At 40.6% G+C, this 25,251-nt stretch overlaps 1 protein-coding gene across 2 annotated transcripts in view; it reads right to left on the bottom strand.

Moving 5' to 3' along the window:
- Positions 1-11,448: 11,448 nt before the first annotated feature.
- The window catches only part of DMC1 (DNA meiotic recombinase 1), a 39,913-nt gene continuing 26,110 nt past the window's right edge, over positions 11,449-25,251 (bottom strand). For both annotated transcript variants that reach the window (XM_044779711.2, XM_044779709.2), the window contains exons 13-14: positions 19,897-20,013; positions 11,449-12,336 (exon numbers count right to left, since the gene is read on the bottom strand). In XM_044779711.2, coding sequence (XP_044635646.2) covers positions 12,267-12,336; positions 19,897-20,013 — 187 coding nt within the window. In that variant the 3' untranslated portion in view covers positions 11,449-12,266. The remainder of the gene's footprint in view (positions 12,337-19,896; positions 20,014-25,251) is intronic.

The following is a 25,251-nucleotide window of genomic DNA, read 5'->3' as shown; positions in this document are numbered from 1 at the left end:
GAGGCGATACGTAAACAGCGTCTCGAATAGCCCAAGAGCTTCGCGGAGTACTAGGGGTATTCTTGGAAGCATTTTACGTCAGTTGCGGAGATGGCCGCACTTTGCAGTAGGTAGAAGGAAAACAAAGTACGGATCTGGCGTAGAGTTCTCGCGCCACCTGAACTAGAACGTAGGGTGGGGGGAGAGCCTCCGACGCGACGTAACATTCTTTGCGTCGTTAGCCGGCCCACTATTGCGAAGATGCGCAGTGTGCGTAACGCATTCTGTTTGGAGAATAGAGGATTTTGCCGGCTTCCGACCGCGGGACGGAACCGGGGGATGCTTGTGCAAGTTTCTTTGCAGAAACAATAACTGCCCTCCATATTGCTGTCGTCAGGTTTCAGGGCCTTCAGGTGCCGAAAGCCCAAGAGGGTCTTTGGGGTCCCTGGCTGGCGCTCCTTCGTGGCCCTGCCGGCTCTTCGGCCCCGCCGCCCTGGGCCTGCCGAGACTGGCCGCGCGCCCGGCGCCATTTCCTTTCGGTCGCCTCTCGGCGCGCTGTCGCCGGCAGCCATGATGGATGCGCCGTGTCCGTTCTTTCGGGAGTTGGCCGGGCGACGACCTCCCGGCCGGGTTAAAGCGCTCTCCGCTCCGCTCGGCTCCCACGGACGTGCATTTTCTGAACAGAACGTTGAGCCGGCCCCAGCCAAGCACAGTCGGCTAACAAAGAGCCGGGATGTGGGCGGAGCCCCTCTTACGGTGGCCGCCGCGGGCCTTCGGCCGCCATTAGCCCGTGGAGGCCCTCGGCTCGCCCGAGACGGAAAGGTGTCAGGGCGGTGGCCTTGAGACCCACAAAAGGTGGCGGCCTAGGGCCATGCTTTAACCCCTCGAGGCCGCGACCTCGCGCTTCCTTGGGAGCCGCCTCCCTCTCCCGCGCGGCCTTCCCCGCAGCTGCGCTGGGAGGCTCGCGAGCTGCTCGTCCCACATCTCTGTTTCTACAGACGGATCGGAGGGGACATCGGCGGGCCCTCGTGGGGGCTGCGTGTGGTGTCTCCTACGCTGTTCTGTTTCCCAAATTTTTACGAAAGTAGCATAAGGAGCAGAGCTTCATGACAGGCCGGTCAGATGTCTCTTGGGCCGTAGACTCAGATGGGCAGTCAGATTCATGGGACACGTGTTGACTGCCTGATGGACTGAGCAGTGTGCTAGGAACTGGGGTACAGCAGTGAACAAACGAGTTCCTGTACTCACGGAGTTTACACTCTAGCGGGGGAGATAGACGATAATTATTGTTTGTCAGGCAGTTGCCAACTAAGATGAAAAGAAAGAAAAATAAAGCAGAGGAAAGGGATAGAGAGTGTACGTATGCCTGGTAGGGGGGAGTATGCCGGTGACAGAGTGTTACATAGGGTGTCCCAGGAAAGCCTTCCTGGTCAAGTGACATTTAAGCAGAGCCTTAAAGCGAAGGAGCTAGCCTTGCTGACACGAGGAAAGAGCAAGTGCAAAGAACCCCCGGCAGAATGTGGGTGGAGTAGAGGTAGGAGGAAAGGTCAGAGAAGGCCAGAAATAAGAAGGGCTTGTAGGCCACCGTAAGGACTTTATCTTTTCCTTTCAGTAAATTGGAAATCTCTAGAAGGTTTTAAGCAGAGTGACAAAATTGAGAATAGTGAGCTAGGGCAGAAGCAGGCATATTAATTAGGAGGCTAGTGCAGCGATCCAGGTAAGAGATGATGGAGCTTGGTGCAGGTTAATAGCAACCAGTAAGGGAGAAAAAGTCTGATTGAAAATTGAGCTAATGATTTGCTGATGGGTGGGATAGGAAAGAAGGAAGAATCAAGGATGAATCTGGTAGGAGTTGGCCAACAGTTAAGCTCCTACTGTGATTTAGACTGTGTAGGCACTGAGGGAGTTATTGCGACTGGTTTGTCTACTTATCATATGTGCCAAGTAATTAAATCTGAGCCTCTCTATATAGCAATACATAATTTATAGAGTAAGGTAGGTCCACTGAAACCCTCCCTACATTTTCCCAGGGGGAAATAATATATTTTGCTACCTGATCAGGTCCCTGTCTTAGCAATTCATAGCTCCTTTGTATTCATAAAGCTTTACACAGTAAGTAATTATATAGTTCTGTCATTATTTGATTAATCCTGCCCTCCAGAAAAAGTGAACTTTTAGTCTTCCTCTGGCAGACAAATTTCTGATTATAAAGTGAATCCATAGTGTGCATTTCTCATTCTTGATCTAATCTCTATGTCTTCCTACCAGAAATGGTTGAAGCTTATTACATTTTTTCTAAACACAGAAAGTTGTTCATTAAGTTGGGAGGTCGGAGAACCTAGGAATTTCATTAGTAACAGTCAAGACTGTTGATAAAAATGAAAATATGCTTTGCTAAGTTCATCCTTTTTTTTGAAAACTTAACCATACCATGCGCTCCAGTAATCATACTCCTTAGTATTTACCAAAAAATTTGACAACTTATGTCCACACAAAAACCTGCACAAAGATGTTTATAGCAGTTTTGTTCATAATTGCCAAAACCTGGAAGCAACCAAGAAGTCGTTCAGTGGGTGAATGGATAAACTGTGGTACATCCAGAACCTAAAATATGTTCTCAGAATTTTCTTAGTGGGGGAATATTTGAAGAGCGCTAATGTAAAGAGGTGAACACAGACCAGGTAGGACCTGACGGACTTGAGAGCCAGGCTCCATCTAAAGTGGGTGCCTCACTGTCCAGCCAGTTGTTGCCAGGCAGAAATTTAGGCCCAGAGGTGTTAGTTGTTGACTCTGATTGAACATGTGTGTTAGTGACTTCTGTATTAGAGAGACATAGAAGAATGGAATACCACCCTCACTAAGCATTTTTCAATTTTGCTATTCTGTGTAAGTTTCTTGCTTAAAAACTTTCTATGGCTCCCCATGACCTAAAGACCCAACTTTAGCTCCATAGTCTGACATGTAAGGCCTTCCAAATTCTGGCCCCAACCTCTCACCACCCTCCTGCTTCAGCAAATCTCTCTTCTTGACTTTTTTTTTTTTTTTTTTTTGCCAATTTCTGTGATTTTTGTTAATCTCCCTCAGTGCATGCAAATGGGAAACTCAGGGTCTACTTGTGCCTCCTCCCCACCTTGGAACCTTAGGGAAGTGATTTCCTGTACTCTGGCACTTAGAGGCATTAATCACTTGATTAACCAAATGAAAATGATATTTTTTCTGATCTCTTTTGAGATAATGAGGGCAGCTGTTCAGTTCCTCCCCTCAACACACAGCTCACAAGCAAGCTGAGGAAGAAGAGTTCAGACTATACAGTCAGCTCACTAGGGGTGAAATAGAATTAGAGAGCGAAAGACTCACAGTCCTAGAGATTAACAGTGTTAATGCATCTTAAAGACTCTAAATGAGAAGAGGGGGTTATAATTAACAAGGTGTGACAAATACTACAATCACACACACAAATGCTTGGCACTTATTTTTTGGAATGTGTAGGATAATAAATCCACCCTACCCTTTGCCTCAGCAAATGGACCCTTCTAATTAGGGCAGGACAAGAAAACCATTTTTGGTGACAGAAAAAAATCATTATAATTCTTTAGCAGCTTTCTAAGTCAACGGATCGTAGTAGCTGAAGGCTCTTAGGTTTGTTGAATATAAACGCATTTAAAGTCAGTGTTAAATGATGGGTATGGGAGTGCAAAATCTGAGAAGCCAGGTAAGTCAAAAAGCTTTGCATTGGGGATATGGGGGAGGAGGTAATGTGGGGGAGGAGGCAATAAGGTAAGGATTTTACCTTCAGTAAAATCAGCAATGCTCACTAGTGCTTAGCAGAGGGTGTTTGTTTAATGGAGGTGCCATTAGGATGCCGTGGAGTACTCAGTTCCACTTCCAGATGCATGCCAGTTGAGGACAGAAACTGTCAGTGGGGACCTAGCCACATATGAGGTAACTGGTTCTCAGTCCAAAGAGAAAATTCAGAGATATTCCAGTAGATTATAAGGCACAGGGATGTAATTTTTTTTTTTAGATTCCCGGTTCCCCAAATTCTCCATTACTCCGCACCCCCGCACTCTCACCGCCCCCCCGCCCCCCCCACTCATGCCCACTGTCGCAAAGTTTGCAGCCAATCCCAGGGTTTTCAGCAGTTGAAGTCCAGATGCAGCTGACATTACTGGCTCCTCATTGCTTGCTAGCAGTAGAAAAACAACTATCACAGGCTTGGACCGGCCAAAGGCTGTGGCCAAGGCCATTTCAGTGGTAATATTTCAGTTCTAGAGAAGCCATAAAACTGTCCCAAGCAAAGTACTGGGTCACTGTGGCCAAGGACCATCTGCCATGTCACCTGCTGGGCCCCAGTCTCTGAGCTCTCCTTCTGGGGGTTGAGGAGTGTTCAAGAGTTAAAGAGCAGACCTGCCAGGGCTGTGTGCCTATGACTGCTGGTGGTTGGGAGGCCCTGCCAGTCTGCTGAACTGCAGCAGGGCTTGTCTTTGCTGGGGAATACAGACAAGTCTTTCCTTCCTGAAGAACAGGTGATTGGGTTTACTTTTGACAAACATAAAGAGGAAAAAGCCCTTATAGGTTGGAGGGGAGGGAGTAGGTATATGCTAAAATTGAGACCAAACTCCTTACTAGCTGAGCAAGAGTGGTGGGTTCATGTGTGTGTGTGAGGAAGATCTGCCCTGAGCTAACATTCCTTGCCAATCCTCCTCTTTTTTTGCTTGAGGAAGATTAGCCCTGAGCTAACATCTGTGCCAATCTTTCTCTACTTTGTATGTGGGGTACCTCCACAGCATGGCTGATGAGTGGAGTATGTTCACACCCGGGATCCAAATACGCAAACCTGGGCTGTGGAAGTGGAGCACGTGGAACCTTAACCACTTAGCCACGGGGCCACCCCAGGTTCATGTTTTTAAATAGATTCCTCTGTGTTCCCTGGACAGATATGGGGGTGTTTATTATATACGGAGCTGAGTGGAGAGTCAGAGAGGAAAGTTGGCAACGTCCTGCTAAGAAATAGAATTGAAAGGAGGAGAACTGACCATAAAGTATATAATTATGTTAAAGTGAACTGTACTTTAGAAATATATAGACTTAATAATGAAAACCAAGCTGGCACCGAAAATCAGAACATAAGGACAAAGACAGTGAAAACATTGATAGGACAGTGAAAACACTGATAGGTCAGTTAAACACCAACTGGTGTCTCTAAGATATTATAATAATGGGAAGGAAAGTTCTGGTATTTACATCATTTTGATCACAGAGGCAAAGAATAGTTTGCACATACTTGGAGGAAAAACAACTAACATTAGGGTTATCTCCGAGGAAGGACTGTGCCAAAGGGCCAAGCCTAAAGACACACACAGGAGCACGCACATGCACACACACACACACACCCCTGATCTGGGGGTGGTTCAGATTGGTACTGGGTAGAAGGAAGGTGGAGTCAAAACGAGAGGCTTTTGCTTTTGTATACATATGTAATTCTAGACATGTATGTCTGAGAATTTATGGGGGTACTGCAGGCCTGTTGTTTCCCTCAATGTGGCTCCTGCTTAGAGTAAATAAGTCAGTGTAAGCAGACTCATGGGGCTTTACCTCCTCTACCTACTGGAATCACTACACAGACCAGTTCTTTGATTGGGAAATGAAGGAGCTGACTCGCTCGGCAGTACTCGGGAACTGAATTGGGATTGTGGTGTTCAAGACAGGCTTTTTCTCTCTGCCAAGGAGGAGTGAAACTACTTGGGGAAGGAGGTGGAGAAGAGGTTGGCAAAGCAGCCATCCCAGAGCTATTCAAGGTAGAGGGTGTCTTGTTAAGACAATGTGAATGGCCAGGGTGCCTGGCAGGCCTGTGTACCTGCCCCAAACCTGGTCAGGTTAACCCCAGACAAGGCAGTTCCCTCAGTGGCTACGCTCATAGCTGTCTGTGCTTTTGCTTTGTAGCACTTAAGCACGTTTGTGGTTATTTGGCTGATTTTCTCTGCAACTCCATGTCTCAAGGACTGTCTGTCTTGCTTAATCATTACAAGATCCATTGTACGTGGCACCTAACTGGTGTTTCAATATTGGTCGAATGAAGGCAATACGCTTTACTACTTATGCATGGGATATGCATGGGAGTGTTTGACAACAAATTCAGAAAGATGAATAATTCTGTAAGGGAGGAAAGAGATTCAATCCCTAGAGGATATTGAGGGGTCTTCAATTATATTGGTCATGTTTCATTTCACACGTATTATTTTTTCTAGCTTTTTGTCTTAAACACTTCCTAATACATTTAAAATATACATATGAATCAATGAATGAGAATCAATGTAACGGGCTGTCAGAGCCCCTTAATAATTCGAGGTTTATATCCAAGCAGCCTTATTCTGATTCCATGTTCATCAGGCAACTTTAGCTACATGTGAACTTGCTCACTGAGGCAATGGGTTTTCCAGGTCAATCTTTACATCTGGTCTGCCTGACATTATATTCTATTCTCCAATTTCACTGGCATCCTGGTATACTCTCCTTGGTGGCATGTATGCTTAGTCAGACTGAAGCATCTCTCTAGAAATTAGTCAATACTGGGCCACTAAACATATTGAAGATGAAAGCTAAAGGCCTGACCCTGAGGCATGGAACATTTGCCACCATATGAGACCTCCTGGGAAAAATCCAACTAGCCTTCCCAGGTTGAAACCCTTCTCTGTGCCTGCCTTCAGACTTACACAGTCTTAAAAATGTTATTTAAATATTTAAATCTTGTGTTGCTATTTAACTTTCCAAGAGTTTGTGACTCATGTCCCTGACCATATTATAAGCTCTTGAAGATAAACTCTCCCTACTCCCAAAGGGCCCAACATATTACTCTGTAGAAGAATGTTACACTGATGACCTGCAAGGAACCAAGCCTCCTGGTATTCAAGCCCCGTGTAGTTCCCTCCCACAGTGACTTGCTTTGGCCAATGGGATGTTAGCAAGCATGAGGCAAGTAGAGGCCTGGTAAGCACTTGCCCTCTTGGAACCCAGCTGCCATGTAAAAAAGCTCAGGCTAGAGTACTGAATGATGACAGAGAGAAGTCCCACCCTTTCAACCATCCCTGCCACCACCCCAGATATATAGTCAAGGCCACCTTAGACCCTCCAGCCAACACATGAGCTGAATGCAGCTGCATGACTAAGCTGTTTCCTTGTTCCTAAAAGAATGCCTCGTCTTTTTCTAGCTGAAGGCAGAACTGCTGTAGCCATCTTTTGACCATGAAGGGAGCTTTTGGAGAATAAAACCAGCACACTGAGCATGGAAAACTGGAGAAAAAGAAAGAACCTGGGCCCTTCTGACATTATAGAGTCGCTGAAATAACTAACTATGGAGCTGGTTGACTTCTGGATTTTTGATTCTATGAGATGGCATATTTCCTCATTGTTTGAGTTGGGTCTTCTGTTACCTGCAGCTGCATTCTAGCTGATACACTCCTTAACCAGCTCTTCTGGTACAAGTACAAAACACCTGAAATGCCCTGCATAGTATACAATAGACATTCAATCAGCTTGTCATTGCTGAGAAGGAAAAGATTTTGTGGTGGAGACTGCCAGTTGCTTACCCAACAACTACTGTCCTTTTCCTCCTCAATTATAGAACTCTGAATTTCAGCTAAGCATACTGCTGTCTAGAACAAAAGACGGTATTTCTCTACCTTCTTTGTATATAGATATGGCCATGTGACTGAGTTCAGGCCAGATGTAAGCAGAAGTGTTGTGTGGGAGGGCTGCTTCACAGGAGCTGACTCAGCTGTAAGCAACATTTTTTTTCGCCCTTCTGCTTTTCATCTTGCTTTCCCCAACTTGGTTTGTCTAACTAGAGTTCCAGGCACCGTTTTTGGCCATGAGCTGACCTTGAGGATGGAACTCAAGAGCTAGGATTGTCAAGCAGAAAGACAGAAGCTTGGGGTCCTGATGGCAAAGTAGAGTTGCCATACCAGCTCTGGACTGCGTGGTTTCAGATTTCTTGTCTATGAGAAAAAAATAAACCTCAATTTTGTTTAAGACACTATTATTTTGGGTTTTTCTCTTATATTCAGCCAAGCAAAATCCCAACTAATATAATCTCTTTAACAATTTTCTTTTTAAAATATTGAAGACTGGTATAGCAGAGTATATGAAGAGTATGAATAATGAGGAATCTTCCACCAGAGTGTTAAGCAAGCCCTGTCTGGCTTCCTTTTTTCCAGTTCCCTGAAGCAGCATTTGGGAGTCTCTTTGCTGATGCGTTGGTTGAAGTTCTAGATTGCAAGTAATAGAATCCAACTCTGGCTAACTAAAAGTGAAGGGAAATTTATCAGAAGGACATTAGGAGTCATTGAATTGGCAGGAGGCTGGAACTCCCCTGGGATGGACAGGAGTCTGGGCAACTCTGCAGTCTAGGAGTCAGAAATGTGTACTCTAGCAGCAGGAACAGCCTGCTCAGGTCACTGCCACTGCTGCCGGCCCTGCTGCCCCTGCTGTCATTGCATGTATGAGTGGCCTCTAACCCATGCTGTCAACCTTGTGACTGTCACTCAGTAGCCAATGTCTCAGGATAAACTACATGAGTTGAGGAGAGGGAACTTTTAAAAAGAAAACCGGGGTGTTATTATGATGGAGAAATGGAAACTGTGCAACCAAAAAATTCTAAACATTCTTCATATCCAATAAGCCACAGTCAGGTGAAGGAGAGTTGACTAGCTGCAGCTTGGTGCCTAAGGTCCCAGTCCCTCCTGTTGCCATGAAGATATCCCTTCTCTGAGTCTAGTCTATTGTATTCCCTATTTTTTGGCTTGGCCACCTTATTCTGATCTGGCTTTCTGTCCTGGTTTTTTCCTTGTTCTTTAAGGAATGATTGAATAGGAAAGCTAGAAAGGGATGGTACAGATCATCTATTTCAACCTCTTCATTTACTGAATAGATACTAGGTTTCCCCAGATTTTGAATTCTATGTTTCTGACTGAAGCTGGTATTGAATTCATACTGTGTCTTGTGAATCCTAGTGTTTGACTCTTACTGTACCTGATTCTTACTAACTGTTATGGGTTTAATTTTGTCCCCTCTAAAATTCATATGTTGAAGTCCTAACCCCCAATACTTCAGAATGTGACCTTATTTGGATATAGGGTTGTTATAGATGTAATTTGTTAAGTTGAGGTCATACTGGAGTATTGGGGGGGGCTTCTAATCCAATATGACTGGTACCCCTATGAAAAAGGGAAATTTGGACACAAAGACACACATTCAGGGAGAACGCCATGTAAAGATGAAGGCAGAGATCAGGGTGATTCTTCTACAAGCCAAGGAATGCTGCAGATTACCAGGAAACCACCAGAAACTGACGGAGAGACATGGAACAGATTCTTTCTTATAGCCCTCAGAAGGAACCAAACTTGATCTTGGACTTCTAGCCTCCAGAACTGTGAGAGAGTAAATTTCTCCTGTTTAAGCCATCCAGTCTGTGATACTTTGCTATGGCAGCCCTGGCAATCCAATACACTAACCTTCCCAGGTAAAACCCCTAATCTCCATTTGACGCTTCTTCCTTCCTGTTCTGATACAAACATAATCTCCTCCTTAGGTTAGAGAACTTTATCAGTAATCACTTGTGACTCTGCCTTTTCTTCCTCTCTATATATTCAATCTCACACCAAATCTTAACCACCTTTTTGAAATGTCTATCCACTTCGTTTCTATCACCCCAGTCCCATTATTTATCATCTCACAATTGAATTATTGTAACTGTTTCCTAAATTGTCTCCCTGATGTCAGTGTTATTTTCTTTATCCATTTTCCGTGTCTCTACCGGCTTAATCCTTCAGCTTGCCCATGCCAACAACCTCCAATCAGAGCTACCTGACATTTTTCCTTTTTTCTACTATAAAGCTTTCCCATTCCTCTGTCTGCCTTTCAGTCTCTACCAAAAGCTACAGCTCTTGCTGTAGCAAACTCTGAATAAACAGCCTCTGTCCTCATTTGGTGGTCTTCATTTATTTCCACAGAATGAATAATCTATGAAAGAAAAAGACATGTTTTTTCCAGTGCATTTTCTAACTTGGTGGGAGGTAAGCCTAGAGCTGCAAGCGGCATCTTGGCTGCTGTGTGGGGAAAGCCTGTCTGAGAACAAAAGCAGCATGGAAATAAGCAGAGCAGGAGATGGAGGCAGCGAGAACAATCCTGATGATGCTGTTTGAGATCGTGGCTCCAGCTGTGGCTAAAGTCAGCTCTACTTCTGAACTTTTCAGGTTAATAAGCCAATAAATTCCTGTCTTGCATTTGTTAGTTTGAGTTTCTGTGGCTTACATCCAAAAGAGTCCTGATTAATAAAATCTTTTTTTTGCGCCCCTCTCTCTCCCTTAAAACAAGGGGCCAGAGCTATTTCTACAGTCAGGTGGTGATGTTTTGGTCACTGGTGACAAATCGAACCCTAGCCTAGAAAAGTTCACTTTTTCTAGATTGCCACTGTACAATCTGCTGTGCCATCCCAAAATTGGCCCCAAGGTTACAGCTTTTTAGTTCACATTTGCATGCTCAGCTACTGTTCTCCAAAGCAGGAATACCCAAGTGGCTGAACTGAGGGGTTTCTAGCCTTAGCCACATGCCATATTGAAACGAGCCTTTCCCACAAAACTGTAGACCCCTGTGTTGAGCCCTGGTTTCCAACCCTATTGCCCACCTCTTGGTAAATTCTCCTTGGTGAGGGGCTACTTAGCTTAACCCAGAAAAATTTTATGAATTTTAAATCTTGGGAGTTTTATTTCCTTCCCTACCAAAAGGCTCTGGGCTCTTATACAAATTACTCCATTCCCTCTACAGGGCTGGGCATACTGGAGAATCTCTAGGAGATGCCCAGTTTTTATCAAGTAACAAAACCTTCCCTTCCCCAGGACAAAAATATGCATTCATATTTGAATACACAAAGCCTTTTAAGTGACTTTGTAGAATCTAGAAAACCTGCTCCTCGATGACTTTGTCTCTGCTTATTCAGAGAGACAGCTTCTGTGGTCTAAAAAAGTAAAAGGAAAAATAGCTTCTGTCTCCCAGTACCCCACACTGTGAACAATTTCTGCTTGTCAGGTTGGTCTCTTTGTTTCGAAATCTCAGCTTCTATACCTTTGCATATGCTGTTCCTCAGCTTAACCTTTCCTCTCCCATTTTTGGAATCCTATAATCCAAGACCACACTGCTGACAAATTAATTATATAATCATTTGCTCTCTCATTCTTTCATAAATATTAGTCTTTTAACTACTGTACACATTCTTTCAGGGCAGGAACCATGCTTTCCTTGCATATTCTTTAGCATTTAGTATTCGATATATAATTGGTGAGTGAATGACTTAATGGATAATCAAATACCTTTTGTAAGAATGGTACTTTCAATAGTTGAATTTTCATACAAGCTGATGCAACATAAGAGATTGAATCTGTTTGAAGTCTATAAAGATTGTCATTGTATATGTTATTAGTATTTTAATTTTTAAATATTTTTGTCATACATTCGAAAACTAGATTTTATTTTTAACAATTAGAAAAACACAATATTATTTTATACATTTCTAAAATTAGTATTTAGAAATTTTACATTTAACTTCAATATTTTTAAAAAGATTTTGAATTCTCTACCCAAAACTTAAAATATAAAAGTCATGCTACCTTTATCACCTAAAATTGTAAAGTTCCTAATTAACTTCCTCTTTATCTTCTCAATAAAATACGCCTGTATCAGAAACACAGTTTTTAAAAGTACTTTCAACTTGTCAAAAAATCAAATGATTAAAATTTGGCTTAATTTAATGTTTCTTTTCTGTTGCTATAAAGGTGAATGTACAGTTTGATATTATAAATACAAAACACTTTTTTGTGTGTCCTGTAAACATTCCTCCTTTAAACATCTCCCTCCTTTGAAATCCTCACCGCTGTAAGTTTTTAAGGGGTAACTGTAGGAGAATGGGATATTTCTGAGCTCATAGATTTTCCATCCGTTTAGTGGCTCACTTTGGAAAGTGAAGTGAGGGAATCAGGTACCCCTTCCCTAACTAGTTTTCAATAGGTTTATTTATTCATATACATACATATGTTCCTGAACTGACATACAATGTATAGTTATTATAAATCAGGGACTTTTAAGATAAATATAAGATTTAAATCTCTTTTGCTGACTTTCCTTTAATAACATGAAAAAAAAACAAACTCTTACTTCAAGATCTGAAATTTCAGGCTGTTTTTCCATTTCTTCAGCTCCTAATAAGCACTAAGAAGCAATTTGCATCAATTCACCACCTACTCCTTGGCATCACCAATTCCTCCAGCAGTTATTGCGAAGGTGGCTTCATTTTCAGGCATCTCAGGACTAACAGAATACAAGGGAACAGAAGTTTATAAAAAGCTCTATTTCTATAAATACTATATTCATGTCACAGGCATCATACTCCTATCAGTCTGAGTCTCCAGAGACATCTCAGAATTGGTACAGCTAAATGTGGACTACAGAATTTACCTACAAGTATCATCAACCCTCATAAACATTTATTGAACAACTTCTATATGTAAAGTTCTGAATGTCAAGAAAAATTACCCCAAACTTGGAAATAGGCAAAAGGGATAACTGGGTATTCTTTCAGTATACTGTCAGGCATTGTGTAGGACCTTTAGGGGTTTATCTGATTCTCAAGGGTTGTGCACCTTTCTCTTGACCAGATTAACGTAGGGGAAAACTGTGAAAGACTTTGAAATTAACTGAAAGATTACTGAGCACCTTCAGTGGAAAAGTAGGTTGCCTAGCACATTCTTCCAAGTTACGCAATTCTATGAGGACTCTGTGCCTTTCATTGTCTTTGAGCTATTTACAACTCTGTAAGTTGTAGAAAACTGAGTAATGCAAATTATTCTTGTCCATAGAAATGTAAATTGTGTGAGGAGGAATGCAATTGATTATTGTCCTATGGATATTGGCCCATTTTTGATCAATTTATAATTCATTTCAGCATTCCTTATTTGACTATATATGTGAGGTAATTTTATTTTTCCTTTGATCTGGTTTAAAAATCTTATGGGTTCCTGCATTAGTTAATGAATTAAATAAAATCTTTGACATTTTACAGATGGAGAAAGACAATTACCATATGATTTCACTCCTATGTGGAAAACAAACAAACACATAGATACAGAGAACAGATTGGTGGCAACCAGAGGGGAAGGAGTGGGGGAAGGACGAAAGGGGTAAAAGGGTACATAGGTATGGTGATGGATGGAAACTCGACTTGGTGATGAACACGATGCAGTCTATACAGAAGTTGAAATATAATGATGTACACCTGAAATTTATATAATTTTATAAACTAATGTGACCTCAATAAAAAAAAACTTTGACATTTGTACGTGAGTCATGATTATATACTCTTCTAAATTTTACCTCAATTTATTCTACAACTCTGTAGGAGTAAGATTAATTTGTGCAAAACTGATAGCAATACAGATGATTCTTATCTGAGGGCAATGCAGATGATTCTAGTCCATGGCAATAGAAATGGATTTCATTGTGTAGAGAAGTAATTGATTTCCCTCCAGTAGAAAAGACAACTTCAAATGTTACAATTTATTGCCTGGTAGGATACTAACCAGTTTTGCATCTATTAGTAAATATATTTCAACATTCCTTTGATCGACTATATAAATCTCTGTTCCTCAAATTATCCTTTGAATCAGTGGTTTCTTCATTCATCAAGGAGTCAAATAAAATCTTTGATGCATGTTAATTTTATATTTATTTGCAAGAAAGTCATGTTTTTTAACTTTTTGAAAATCATACTTTTGCATGTACTAAACCCTACAGATTTTACAAAAATGAGACAGCGTCCTTACTCTCAGGAAGTCTAACAGGTGAGCTATGCATATGACAAATATGCAAAGTAAGCTAAGTTTCATAAAGTCAGCATATATCTTATAGAACTCTAAAGAAAGGAGACATTATGCCAGCTAAGTTGACTAGGAGAGGCTTCATAGATAATATCTGAAGAGGCCTTTGAGGCAGAAATGGGGATATTTCAGGTACAGGTAATAGCATGAACAAAAAAATGGGAATAGAGAAGCTTGTTTTGTGTATAAAAATAAGAAGTTTAGGTTGCATTTGAAACATCTCTGAGACAGTCACGTAGAGGAGTTCTGTAAGCAGTTGGAAATGAGTATCTAAAACTTGAGTAAAAGATTAGACTAGAAATAGAAATTTGAAAATCACTGCCCATGAAAGAAAGGGCCTACTGTACTATGTGCTGTTATTATATCTAGGTTATGGTGACTGTATAGTAATAATAATAGCTTCCATTTATGAAGTATTTACTAATTACTATGTGTTGGGCTCTGTTATATTATTTCATTTAAACTTTATGAGAACACTATTGGGTATGTATTATTTGATGAGGAGTTTTAGGCTGGTTAATTTTAAAACTACAGATGAGAGGCAGGCTCCGAGGAGTAGAATTTGCTTGTCCCTTTGTTGGGAAACATTTACATTTCTAAGGAAAACCTCTATCTGTAAAGATGCCTCCCTGTCTGTGCCAGGAAGAAGGGGGATGGCCTTATCTCTAGAAACTCTTAATGCCAGAGGCAAGAATTTAAGTTGGTTACTGTCTGGCAACCTCATGTAACTGACCCCCCCCACCCCCAAATCCTCCTTTGTCTTTAGCTGAGGATAAAATTCAAGCGGTGACTTCTGCCATTTACTCAATCCGGTTTGATTCTTATCTAAAATTTGTGGGACCGCCAAATGGCCGGACCCTACGGGCACTGACACCATTTTAATTTTTTTACATATTCCTTTGTCTTGTAAAGAGATAACTCACATACCTATGCCTTAAATTTAGCCTTACTCTCCACCCAACTTTGCAGCAGAAGCGGCAGCAGCAACACGCCGGCAGCAGCTCCTCCTGCCCAGCAGCGGCTCCTCCTGCCCGTGGGCCCTGTCCCCACGCAGCAGCCTGACTGCCCATGGGTCCTGTCCCCATGCTATTCTATTCTCTAAATAAAAGAGCACTACTGCCAGATCTTAAGAGTCTAAGAAATCTTTCTTTCGACTCCTCTGCTCACCGACCCCGCATCATTATTAACCACATTTTATAGATGAGAAGACTGAGGTTCAGAGAGAACTATTTGCCCGAGTTCACATTGCTGGGAAGTGAGGATGCCAGAATTAGAGACTAAGGTATTTGACCCAAAGCTCATGTTCTTAACCACTAGGCTATATTGCGTCTCAAAGTTGTTGTTGTTGTGTTTTTTTTAATTTTGTTTGTTTGTTTTATTTTGTTTGGAGGGTGGAGATTAGACAGTGCACTTGGAGCACACTATGGGTAAGATTACTTCCCTTAGGAAATAGTAGAGGGTCTCCCCTGCGGATAGCAAATTGTCTGTAGATAAGGTAGGTCTTGCTAGACTAAACCTGGAGTTGAGTAAGGCCTAGAGTGGAATTAGAAAATAACCTTTTGGTTTGATGGAAAATATTAAGTCGGCCACTTACAAATGGCAGGAAGACAAAGAGTTGAGAAAGAGGGAAGCCAACAAAGGTATCTGCAAAGTTGAACCATTTTTTTTTTTTTGGTACTAGAAACAGAATCAAAAACAATTACTTCAGAAACTTGACCATTTGTATACCTTTTCATTTTTTTATAATTATTTAAAATTTGTTTTTCCTTTGAATTTAGCAGAGTTCTTTACTTTTAATGTCCACTGATCTCAAATATGCTAAGTGTAATAAAATAAATAGGGTTTTTATTCACTTAAAAGTTTTAAGGAAAGAAAAATGTACACTTCAGGGCCAGGTATAGTTAGTTACGGGAGCAGTAATATAGTGACATTCAAGGAAAATGGCTGGGTTCCTTTTTGTAGTCACGTCTGTACACCTGGAAATTTTTATGAGAATGCTTTTCTGCTCAATTCTTGGGAAATTTTGTTTTCTTTTACCAAGAAATGTCTTTCTCTTACATTTGTATAAGGTAGAAGTTGAAGCCATGGAGTAGCTATAGTAGACGAGCTATGACTTCCCTAAATAGAGCATCTCCAATAAACTAAGAACTGGTGTAATGATTAAAAGTGTAGGCCCTAGATTCAAATCCTGGTTCCATCCTTTATTGGTTGTGTGATTTGGGGCAAGTCCACTCATTTATTCATTAAGAAAATATTTTTTGAGCACCTGCTATATCCCTGTGGTAGGCACTTGAGATCTCTAAGTGAAAAAACCAGACAAGGATCCCTGCCCTGTGGAACTCATATTTGCAGGGAGGGAGAGGCAAACAATAAATAATGGACAACAAATAAATATATTATGTGATATGTTAGAAAATGGTAAGTGTTATGGGGAAAGAAGAAATAGAACTGGATAAGGAAGATTGGAAGTGTGGAAATTGGGAGGAAGCTAGTTGCAATTTTAAATAGGGAGATCAAGACAGGCATTGTGGAGAAGGTATCAGTTGATCAAAGACTTGAAGAAGGTGAAGGAGATAACCAAAAAGAGGGCTATGTGGGGAAATGTTAATCCAGGCAGAGAGAACAATAAGGGCAAAGGCCCTAAGGTAGGAGTGTGCCCCGGTATGTTTATAGAACATCAAGGTGCCCATTGAGGTTGAAGCACTGTGAGAAAGGGCGAGAACAGGAGGAACAGGAATAGGGCCATTCATGGGGCCTCTGTGAACCACTGCAGAGACTTGGGCTTTTATTCTGAATTAGGATGGAGAGCCATTGGAGGGTTTTAAGCAGAGGACAGATATGATCTGACTTAGTTTTACAAAGGATCACTCTGGCTTCTGTTTAAAATAGACTGTAGAGGGACTGGCATAAAAACAGACACACAGATCAATGGAACAGAACTGAGAGCCCAGAAATAAACCCACACATTTATGGACAGCTAATTTTTGACAAAGGAGCCAAGAACACACAAAGGGGAAAGGAAAGTCTCTTTAATAAATGGGTTGGGAAAACTAGACAACCACATGCAAAAGAATGAAAGTAGACCATTATCTTACATCATACATAGAAATTAACTCAAAATGGATTAAAAACTTGAGTGTAAGACCTGAAACCATAAAACTGCTAGAAGAAAACATAGGCATTACACTCTTTGACATCGGTCTTATATTTTTGAATATGTCTCCTTAGGCAAGGGAAACAAAAGCAAAAATAAACAAATGGGACTACACCAAACTAAAAACTTCTGCACAGCGAAGGAAACCATCAACAAAATGAAAAGGCAACCTACCAGTTGGGAGAAGACCATATATCTGATATGGGGTTAATATCCAAAATATATAAAGAACTCATGTAATTCAACAACATAAAAACAAACAACTCAATTAAGAAATTGGCCAGAGGATCTGAACAGACATTTTTCCAGAGAAGATATACTGATGGCCAAAAGGCACATGAAAAGATGTTCAACATCACTAATTATTAGAGAAATGCAAATCAAAACCACAATGAGATATCACATCATGTCTGTCAGAATGGCTATTATTAAAAAAACAATAACAAGTGTTGGAGCGGATGTGGAGAAAAGGGAACTCTCGTACACTGCTGGTGGGAATGTAAATTGGTGCAGCCACTAAGGAAAACAGTATGGAGATTCCTCAAAAAAATTAAAAATAGTACTACTGTATGATCCAGCTATTCTACTTCTGGGTATTTATCCAAAGAACACAAAACACTAATTCGAAAAGATATATGCACCCCTATGTTCACTGCAACATTATTCACAGTAGCTAAGACTTGGAAACAACCTAAGAACCTATGAATGGATGAACAGATAAAGAAGATGTGGTATATATATAAATGGAATACTACTCAGCCATAGAAAGAAGAAATCTTGCTATTTGCAACAACATGGATGGATCTTGAGGATACTGTGCTAAGTAAAATAAGTCAGATGGAGAAAGGCAATTACTGTATGATTTCACTCATATGTGAAAGATAAACAAACAGACACATAGATACAGAGAATAGATTGGTTACCAGGGGGAAAGGAAGGTGGGCAGAGGATGAAAGGGATAAAGGGGCACATTTGTATGGTGACAGATGGCAACTAGATTTTAGGTAGTGAACACAATGTAGTCCATACAGAAGTCGAAATATAGTGATGTACACCTGAAATTTATATAATGTTATAAACCAATGTTACCTCAATTAAAAAAAAAGACTGTAGAGTAGCAATGGTTACCTAACTGGTTGGGGTCTTAGTTTCCTCATGTGTAAAATGGGGATAACGACTTCTATCTCTTAAGGTGGTGGTTATAAACAATGAAATATATATATAAAGCACTTGGCAGGGCCTAGCACATTGTAGCCACTCAATAGGTGTTAGCTGTCATTATTAGCATCGACATCTTCTCTACCAAAAAGTTTTCTAAAACCACAGAGAATTCTTTGTGAGAAATCTTTAGGGACCAGAAAGAAGGGAGTATATGCTGCACAGCAAACTAAATTTTGACATTTTAAGCTCTGACCTAGTTTTGCTATTTTTACTCAAATTTATGGAAATTTGACATAACTAACTTCTATGATAACTTTAATTATCCTTTATTGAGTCTGCAGAACTCTAGTATTCTCTTAGGACTGTAAGAACTGCAAGACTGTTTGTTCCTGCAAATTTGGAGGACTTGATGAAATATACAAATGATTGAAAAAGTAGATGGAGTTCATTTATTTGTTAATTCAATGAATAGTTATCGAGTTCCTGCTGTGTGCTAAGTACCATGCTAGGTGCTGGGAACATTAGTGGACCAGACTCAGTCCCTGTTGTGAGGGAGGCGTACATGTCAGTAGCCAGTTACAATTTGGAGTGAAAAATGTTTGGGAAAGTTCTAAGCACAGCAATCTGTCCAAGATATAAAACAAGAAATTTTAGTAAAAAGATGGAACAATGTTACTATCTAATTCAACACAGAACTTTTGTAGCAAATTTTTAGAGACTGCTGAAGCTCCATAAAACACAGCATTTATATATTATAGTCTCCTACCAGGGATAGGTGATGAAAAGCAAAATGGTCTGAATAAAAACCAGATACAGGAGGAACTGATTATTTAATATTTATTCAATGACAATACATAATAAGTACTGTGATTCATAGCAAAAGCCAGATTAAGAGCTCATCTGATTTCTTTCTGGCCAATTTTCCCTCCCTGAGGTAAAGAGTTATTACAAATCTTTGCCTTGTTGCTCAGGTTGGCTAATCATTCAGTCACAAATACTGCACATCTATGATGTCCCAGGCCCTGGGAATACAGTGGTGAGCAAGAGAACAGTGTCCCTATCTTCAGTGTATTTCCTGTCCAGCGGGGATAATCTATGTTACAGAAGTCATTACCAATGGAATGTAAGCTCCATGAGGGCAGGGCCTTGTCTTGTTGTTTTGCTCACTGCTCTATCCCCAGAACCTAGAATAGCTGATACGCAGTAGGTTTCTCTGTAAAAATGTGTTTATAATTCTTAATTAAATAAGTAAAGTACTGTGAAAGAATATAAGGTATAAAATAGGGTACAGTGTAGACTGTGAGGGTCAGGGGAGTTTCCCTGAGGAAGTGATGTTTAAATTGGAACTTGAAAAGAAAACTGGCAGAAAGAAAGGACTTCCATATCTTCCTGTCATACTCTGTACTTTCCTTGCACTTGCCACACTTCAGTTGGAATTGATTATTTCATTATCTAGCTTCGCTGTAAGCTTTGGAAGGTCAGGGACCAAGTCTATTTGTCAACAGACTCCCTGAATCCCTAGAACCTAGTGCATAGTAGGGAGGTCCCAATGAATTGAATAATTTTTCAGAAGGAAATTCAAACATGTAGTGTTTGCCAGTAGTATAATTATAGCCTTAGGAGAGGCAATTCTATTTAATACCATATGCACAAGAATCTGATTAAGAATAACATATTTACCTGTCATAAATCTTGGCAATTCTCAGTTCTCCTCTTCCCTTTCGCAAGCTTATTCTTGTTGTTGAAGCATGAGCCAAAATGTGTCCCCCAATGGGTTTTTTGGGGTCTGCCTGAAAACTGAATTAATAAAACACCTTTTCAGGTTTCATCATACGGGCTATATATAGTAATATCTACAATTACAAGGCAACTTTTCTGTGGAGGATGGCAGGGGATGGGGAAGGCGGGTGTTCTAAACAAACAGAGGCTTGTTCATAAACTATGGAGTGGAGTAGGATTTGGAGCTGCAATATATCCCACTGCCATCCAGCTCGGGCTTCTGAGATTCTTATGATAATAGTTGATGTTTCGTTTGATTTTTTTTTTAATTCTTCTCCCCAAAGTCCCCCAGCACATAGCTGTCTATTCTAGTCGTCAGTGCCTCTGGTTGTGCTATGTGGGACGCTGCCTCAGCATGGCCTGATGAACGATGCCATGTCCACACCCAGGATCTGAACCGGTGAAATCCTGGGCCGGCGAAATCCTGGGTGGCCGAAGCGGGGTGTGCAAACTTAACCACGGGGCCGGCCCCTTATTTGATTTTTTAAAAAGAAAAAACGCAAATAAAACATTATTCACTGTCTTAGGATAACTCTTAGGGTTAAGCAATTTTTCTTCTTTACAAAATACAAAGATTGAATGTATTTATTCATTCATTCATATCAGAAATATTTATTAACAGCCTACTATGTGCCAAGCACTATTCTAGTCTAATGAATAAGAAATACCCAACTCTCTCTCATGATGCCATGATGTAAATAAGAGCAGATTGAGAACCTCCTTCTTGTACATTAACTATATGTTGGAAGCCTTCAATGTTGTACTGGTTATGAATAGACAGTGAGAATAATCTTGGAAATATCTTTGTCTTTATCATTGATGCCTAAAGTTTATTCTTTTAAAATAGGAGACAGAAGAGATTAGCTCTTACTATGTCTGTTCATATGGATTAAAAAAATATATTGTGATTACAAGGTAGTTAAAAATATTATTGACACTCATCTTGAGAGAGATACTCACTAGGGGACCAACACTCACTTGTCAGGAAGTGAAAGGTTTTCTTTTCTTTTCTTTTCTTCTTTTAATTTTTTTTTTAAGGATTGGCACCTGGGCTAACAACTGTTGCCCATCTTTTTTTTTTTTCTTTTTCTGCTTTATTTCCCAACACCCCCCCCGCCCGCCCGCCCCCCACCCCGGTACATAGTTGTATATCTTAGTTGCAGGTCCTTCTAGTTGTGGGATGTGGGACGCTGCCTCAACGTGGCCTGACGAGCGGTGCCATGTCCGCGCCCAGGATCCAAACTCTGGGCCACCACAGTGGAACGCGCGAACTTAACCACTCCGCCACAGGGCCGGCCCCAGGAAGTGAAAGGTTTTCACACGCCTAATAGTGAGCCCTTCCCAAAAGCCTGGGTGCACAAATCCTCAACAAAATGCTAGCAAACCAAATCCAGCAGCATATGAATAGGATTATATACCATGACCAAGTAGGATTTATTCTAGGAATGTAAGAGTAGTTCAACATAGGAAAATCATCAATGTACTATACCACATCAATAGAATGAAGGAAAAAAACCCCACACGATCATCTCAATTGATGTAGAAGAAAACCTAGGCTTATAAATCATCGATAAAGGGAACTGAACATAAACTAACAAGTTATGCTTGATCAAAATAAACTGTGGTATAGCATAATAGCCTCAGCTCTGGGAGAACATAGTTACAAGTCAATTCAAATTCTGCTTGCTTCAGGAAGGTGTTCAGGATTCTGGTTACTTTAAGCATAAGGCTTGGTGTAGTGAGGGTGTGGCTGATTGACATGAGATTAAACAGATTGTAGGTTGGTGGGGATAAGAAGCTCTCTGGTAAAGGAGTCTGCTAATATAGACTGCTGCTTGATTAAATGGCTCAGAGGTTAGGACCAGAAGATCCCTGGCTGAGGTTGGATAGGACTGGTTAAGATTCAGCAGGTCCACTGTGGGAAAGAAGACAGAGAGTTCGTTTTGGAGTTTTGGAGTGAACCACTATGAAGAAAGCAGCAGCCAGGCAGTTGAGACTGACAACGGTTAAGAAGTCAGAAGATTGGGTTGCTTTACTCAGGCCGCTGAAGGGGGGGGGTGGTTACGCAATAAAGCCACCTCAGTTGAATGGAATAGCTAGAGGTGAGTTGTCTCTGTAATGCTTACAGATCAATGCCACTCTTTTTAATGGAATGGCTCTAAACTATCCATGTTGTGGGTGGTTCTTAAAGTCTTAAAAGAATCCTATATGCTAGAGGCCCTGATGATATTCTCAACTGGGCTGTGAACTCTGAACTTGCAAACGCTATATTTATGCTTCTCTAATGCATTTTTCATGTTCTGCCTTTAATGCAGTTATTATTCACATATTATATTTCCCCTCAATTGCTCTCCTATTACCCATGAGTAAGCTCCTTAAGGGCAGACGACACTGTATGTAGCTCTGTAGCAACAGCCACATGGCGAGTGCTCGAAATATTCTTTGAACTTAAGATAGGAAGGTACAAAAGTACCACGGAGAATATTGGACTGGAGAAAGATTGATGCTTTCACAGAAGGTAGACCAGTTAGAAATTTCTATCAACAGGAGACAAGAAAGGATAGTCAGGGTCAGCTAAAAAGGCAGAGAGAAGTCTTTTCGTTTTTTGGTTTTCTTTTTAAAGATTGGCACCTGAGCTAACAACTGTTGCCAATCTTTTTTTTTCCTCCCCAAATCCCCCCAGCACATAGTTGTGTATTGTTTTTACAGAGAGAAGTTTTAACAGCTTTGTTACTGCTTCTCACAGATGGTCTCTCACTACTCCTTAGTGATTCTCCTATATGAGTGTGGTTAGCTTCACCTCCCCTTTTCCAAACCTCAGTCATCGCCTTAAGCCCCCTTTTCCATTCTTGTTCCCTCACCTCGGACGACATTGCCTGCTTCTTCACAAAGAAAACGAGGGCTCTCAGGAAGAGGCTCCACCAACTTACCCTTCTTTATATCTGCTATCTACATACTTACCTACAGTTGTACTCATTATTCCTCCTTCCCTCTCAAAACTCTTTCCTTTATTATTTCAGCAAGTCCTTTTATACCTTGATGCCTTTGTGCACACACAATTCCCTCTGAAATGAAAGCCCCTTTCCCACTGTCTTTGTTCATTTAGCTACTACTCACCCATCAAGTGTCATCCCTTCTTGGAAACCTTGCCTGATCACCCAAAACAGAGTAGAGTCTGCCTCCTCTGTGCTCTCATACCACCTCTATGCCTCTATTCCTATACATTCCTCTATTAAAGCATGCTACATGGTAATTTTTAATTCATGGGTCTCACTCTCCCACTATAATCTAAATCCTTGTTTATCTTTGTAACGCCAGTGCCTAGGAAAGTGCCTATAATATAGAAGACACTCAAAAAATATTGTTGAATGGATACAGAGGAGAAGACAATTTGGGTCTCTCCAGTCTAGATCCTTTTGGATACAGATTTATGACATATTTTCAAAGAAACTGTAATTCAAGGAACTTTTAAAGGGTATTCTGACAGAAAGGCAAGCGTAAAAGGAAGTAGGATTTCCCCCTAATTGAAGTAATCACCCCCACTACAGATAATCTAAAGAAGAGTAGGAAGCTGGAGCTTCTACAAACATAATTATGTTTTTTTCTTAGCAAACTATTGTTTGCTGTTACCAATGTGGTACCCTATGCACAAAAGAGAATTGGCTCCAAGCTAATAGCAAAAAAAAGAAAGCAGGTGTTACAATACCTATATCAGACAAAGTAGACTTCAAGATAAGACAGGTAAAGAAAGACAAAGAGGGGCAGTATGTAATGATCAAAGGGACACTCCACCAAGAAGACGTAACGCTTATAAATATCTATGCACCCAATGCAGGAGCTCCAAAACATAACGCAACTATTAGAAAACCTAAAGGAGACAGTAATAATAACACAATAATAGTAGGGGACCTCAACACTCCACTCACATCAATGGATAGATCATCCAGACAGAAAATCAACAAGGAAACAGTGGAATTAAATGAAAAGCTAGACCAGTTGGACTTAACAGACATATATAGAACACTGCATCCAAAAACAGCAGAATACAAATTCTTCTCAAGTGTGCACAGAACATTCTCAAGGATAGATCATATGTTGGGAAACAAGGCAAACCTTAATAAATTTAAGAAGGTTGAAATAATAACAAGCACCTTCTCTGATCACAATGCTACAAAGCTAGAAATTAATTACAAGAAAAAAGCTGAGAAAGGGACAAAGATGTGGAGACCAAACAACATGCTATTGAACAACCAATGGATCATTGAATAAATTAAAGAAGAAATCAAAAAATATCTGGAGACAAATGAAAATGGAAACATACCATACCAACTCATATGGGATACAGCAAAAGTGGTCCTAAGCGGGAAATTCATCGCAACACAGGCTCACCTTAACAAACAAGAAAAATCCCAAATAAGCAATCTCAAACTACACCTAACTGAATTAGAACAAGAAGAACAAACAAAGCCCAAAGTCAGCAGAAGGAGAGAAATAATAAAAATCAGAGCAGAAATAAATGCAACCGAAACAAAAAAAGGCAGTAGAAACAATCAATGAAACAAAGAGGTAGTTCTTTGAGAAGATAAACAAAATTGACAAATCCCTAGCCAGACTTACAAAGAAAAAAAGAGAGAAAGCTCAGATAAATAAAATTAGAAATGAAAGAGGAGAAATAACAATGGGTACCACAGAAATACAATAGATTATAAGAGAATACTATGAAAAGCTATATGCCCAGAAAATGGACAATCTAGAAGAAATGGATAAATTCTTAGACTCTTACAACCTCCCAAAGCTGAATCAAGAAGAAATAGATAATCTGAACAGACCAATCACAAGTAAAGAGATTGAAACAGTAATCAAAAGCATCCCAAAAAATAAAAGCCCAGGACCAGATGGCTTCCCTGGAGAATTCTACCAAACTTTCAGAGAGGATTTAATACCTATCCTTCTCAAGCTATTCCAAAAAATTAGGAAAGACGAAACGCTTCCTAACACATTCTACGAGGCCAACATCACTCTGATACCAAAGCCTGACAAGGACAACACAAAAAAGGAAAACTACAGGCTGATATCGATGATGAACATAGATGCAAAAATCCTCAACAAAATCTTGGCAACCCGAATATAGCAATACATCAAAAAGATCATACATCATGATCAAGCAGGATTTCTACCAGGGACGCAGGGATGGTTCAACATCTGCAAATCAATCAATGTGATACACCACATCAACAAACTGAGGAATAAAACCAT

This window comes from Equus asinus, chromosome 4 (genome assembly GCF_041296235.1).
Source record: "Equus asinus isolate D_3611 breed Donkey chromosome 4, EquAss-T2T_v2, whole genome shotgun sequence".
In the NCBI taxonomy this organism is placed as follows: Eukaryota; Metazoa; Chordata; class Mammalia; order Perissodactyla; family Equidae; genus Equus; species Equus asinus.
This window is presented reverse-complemented; position numbering and strand designations above follow the sequence as displayed.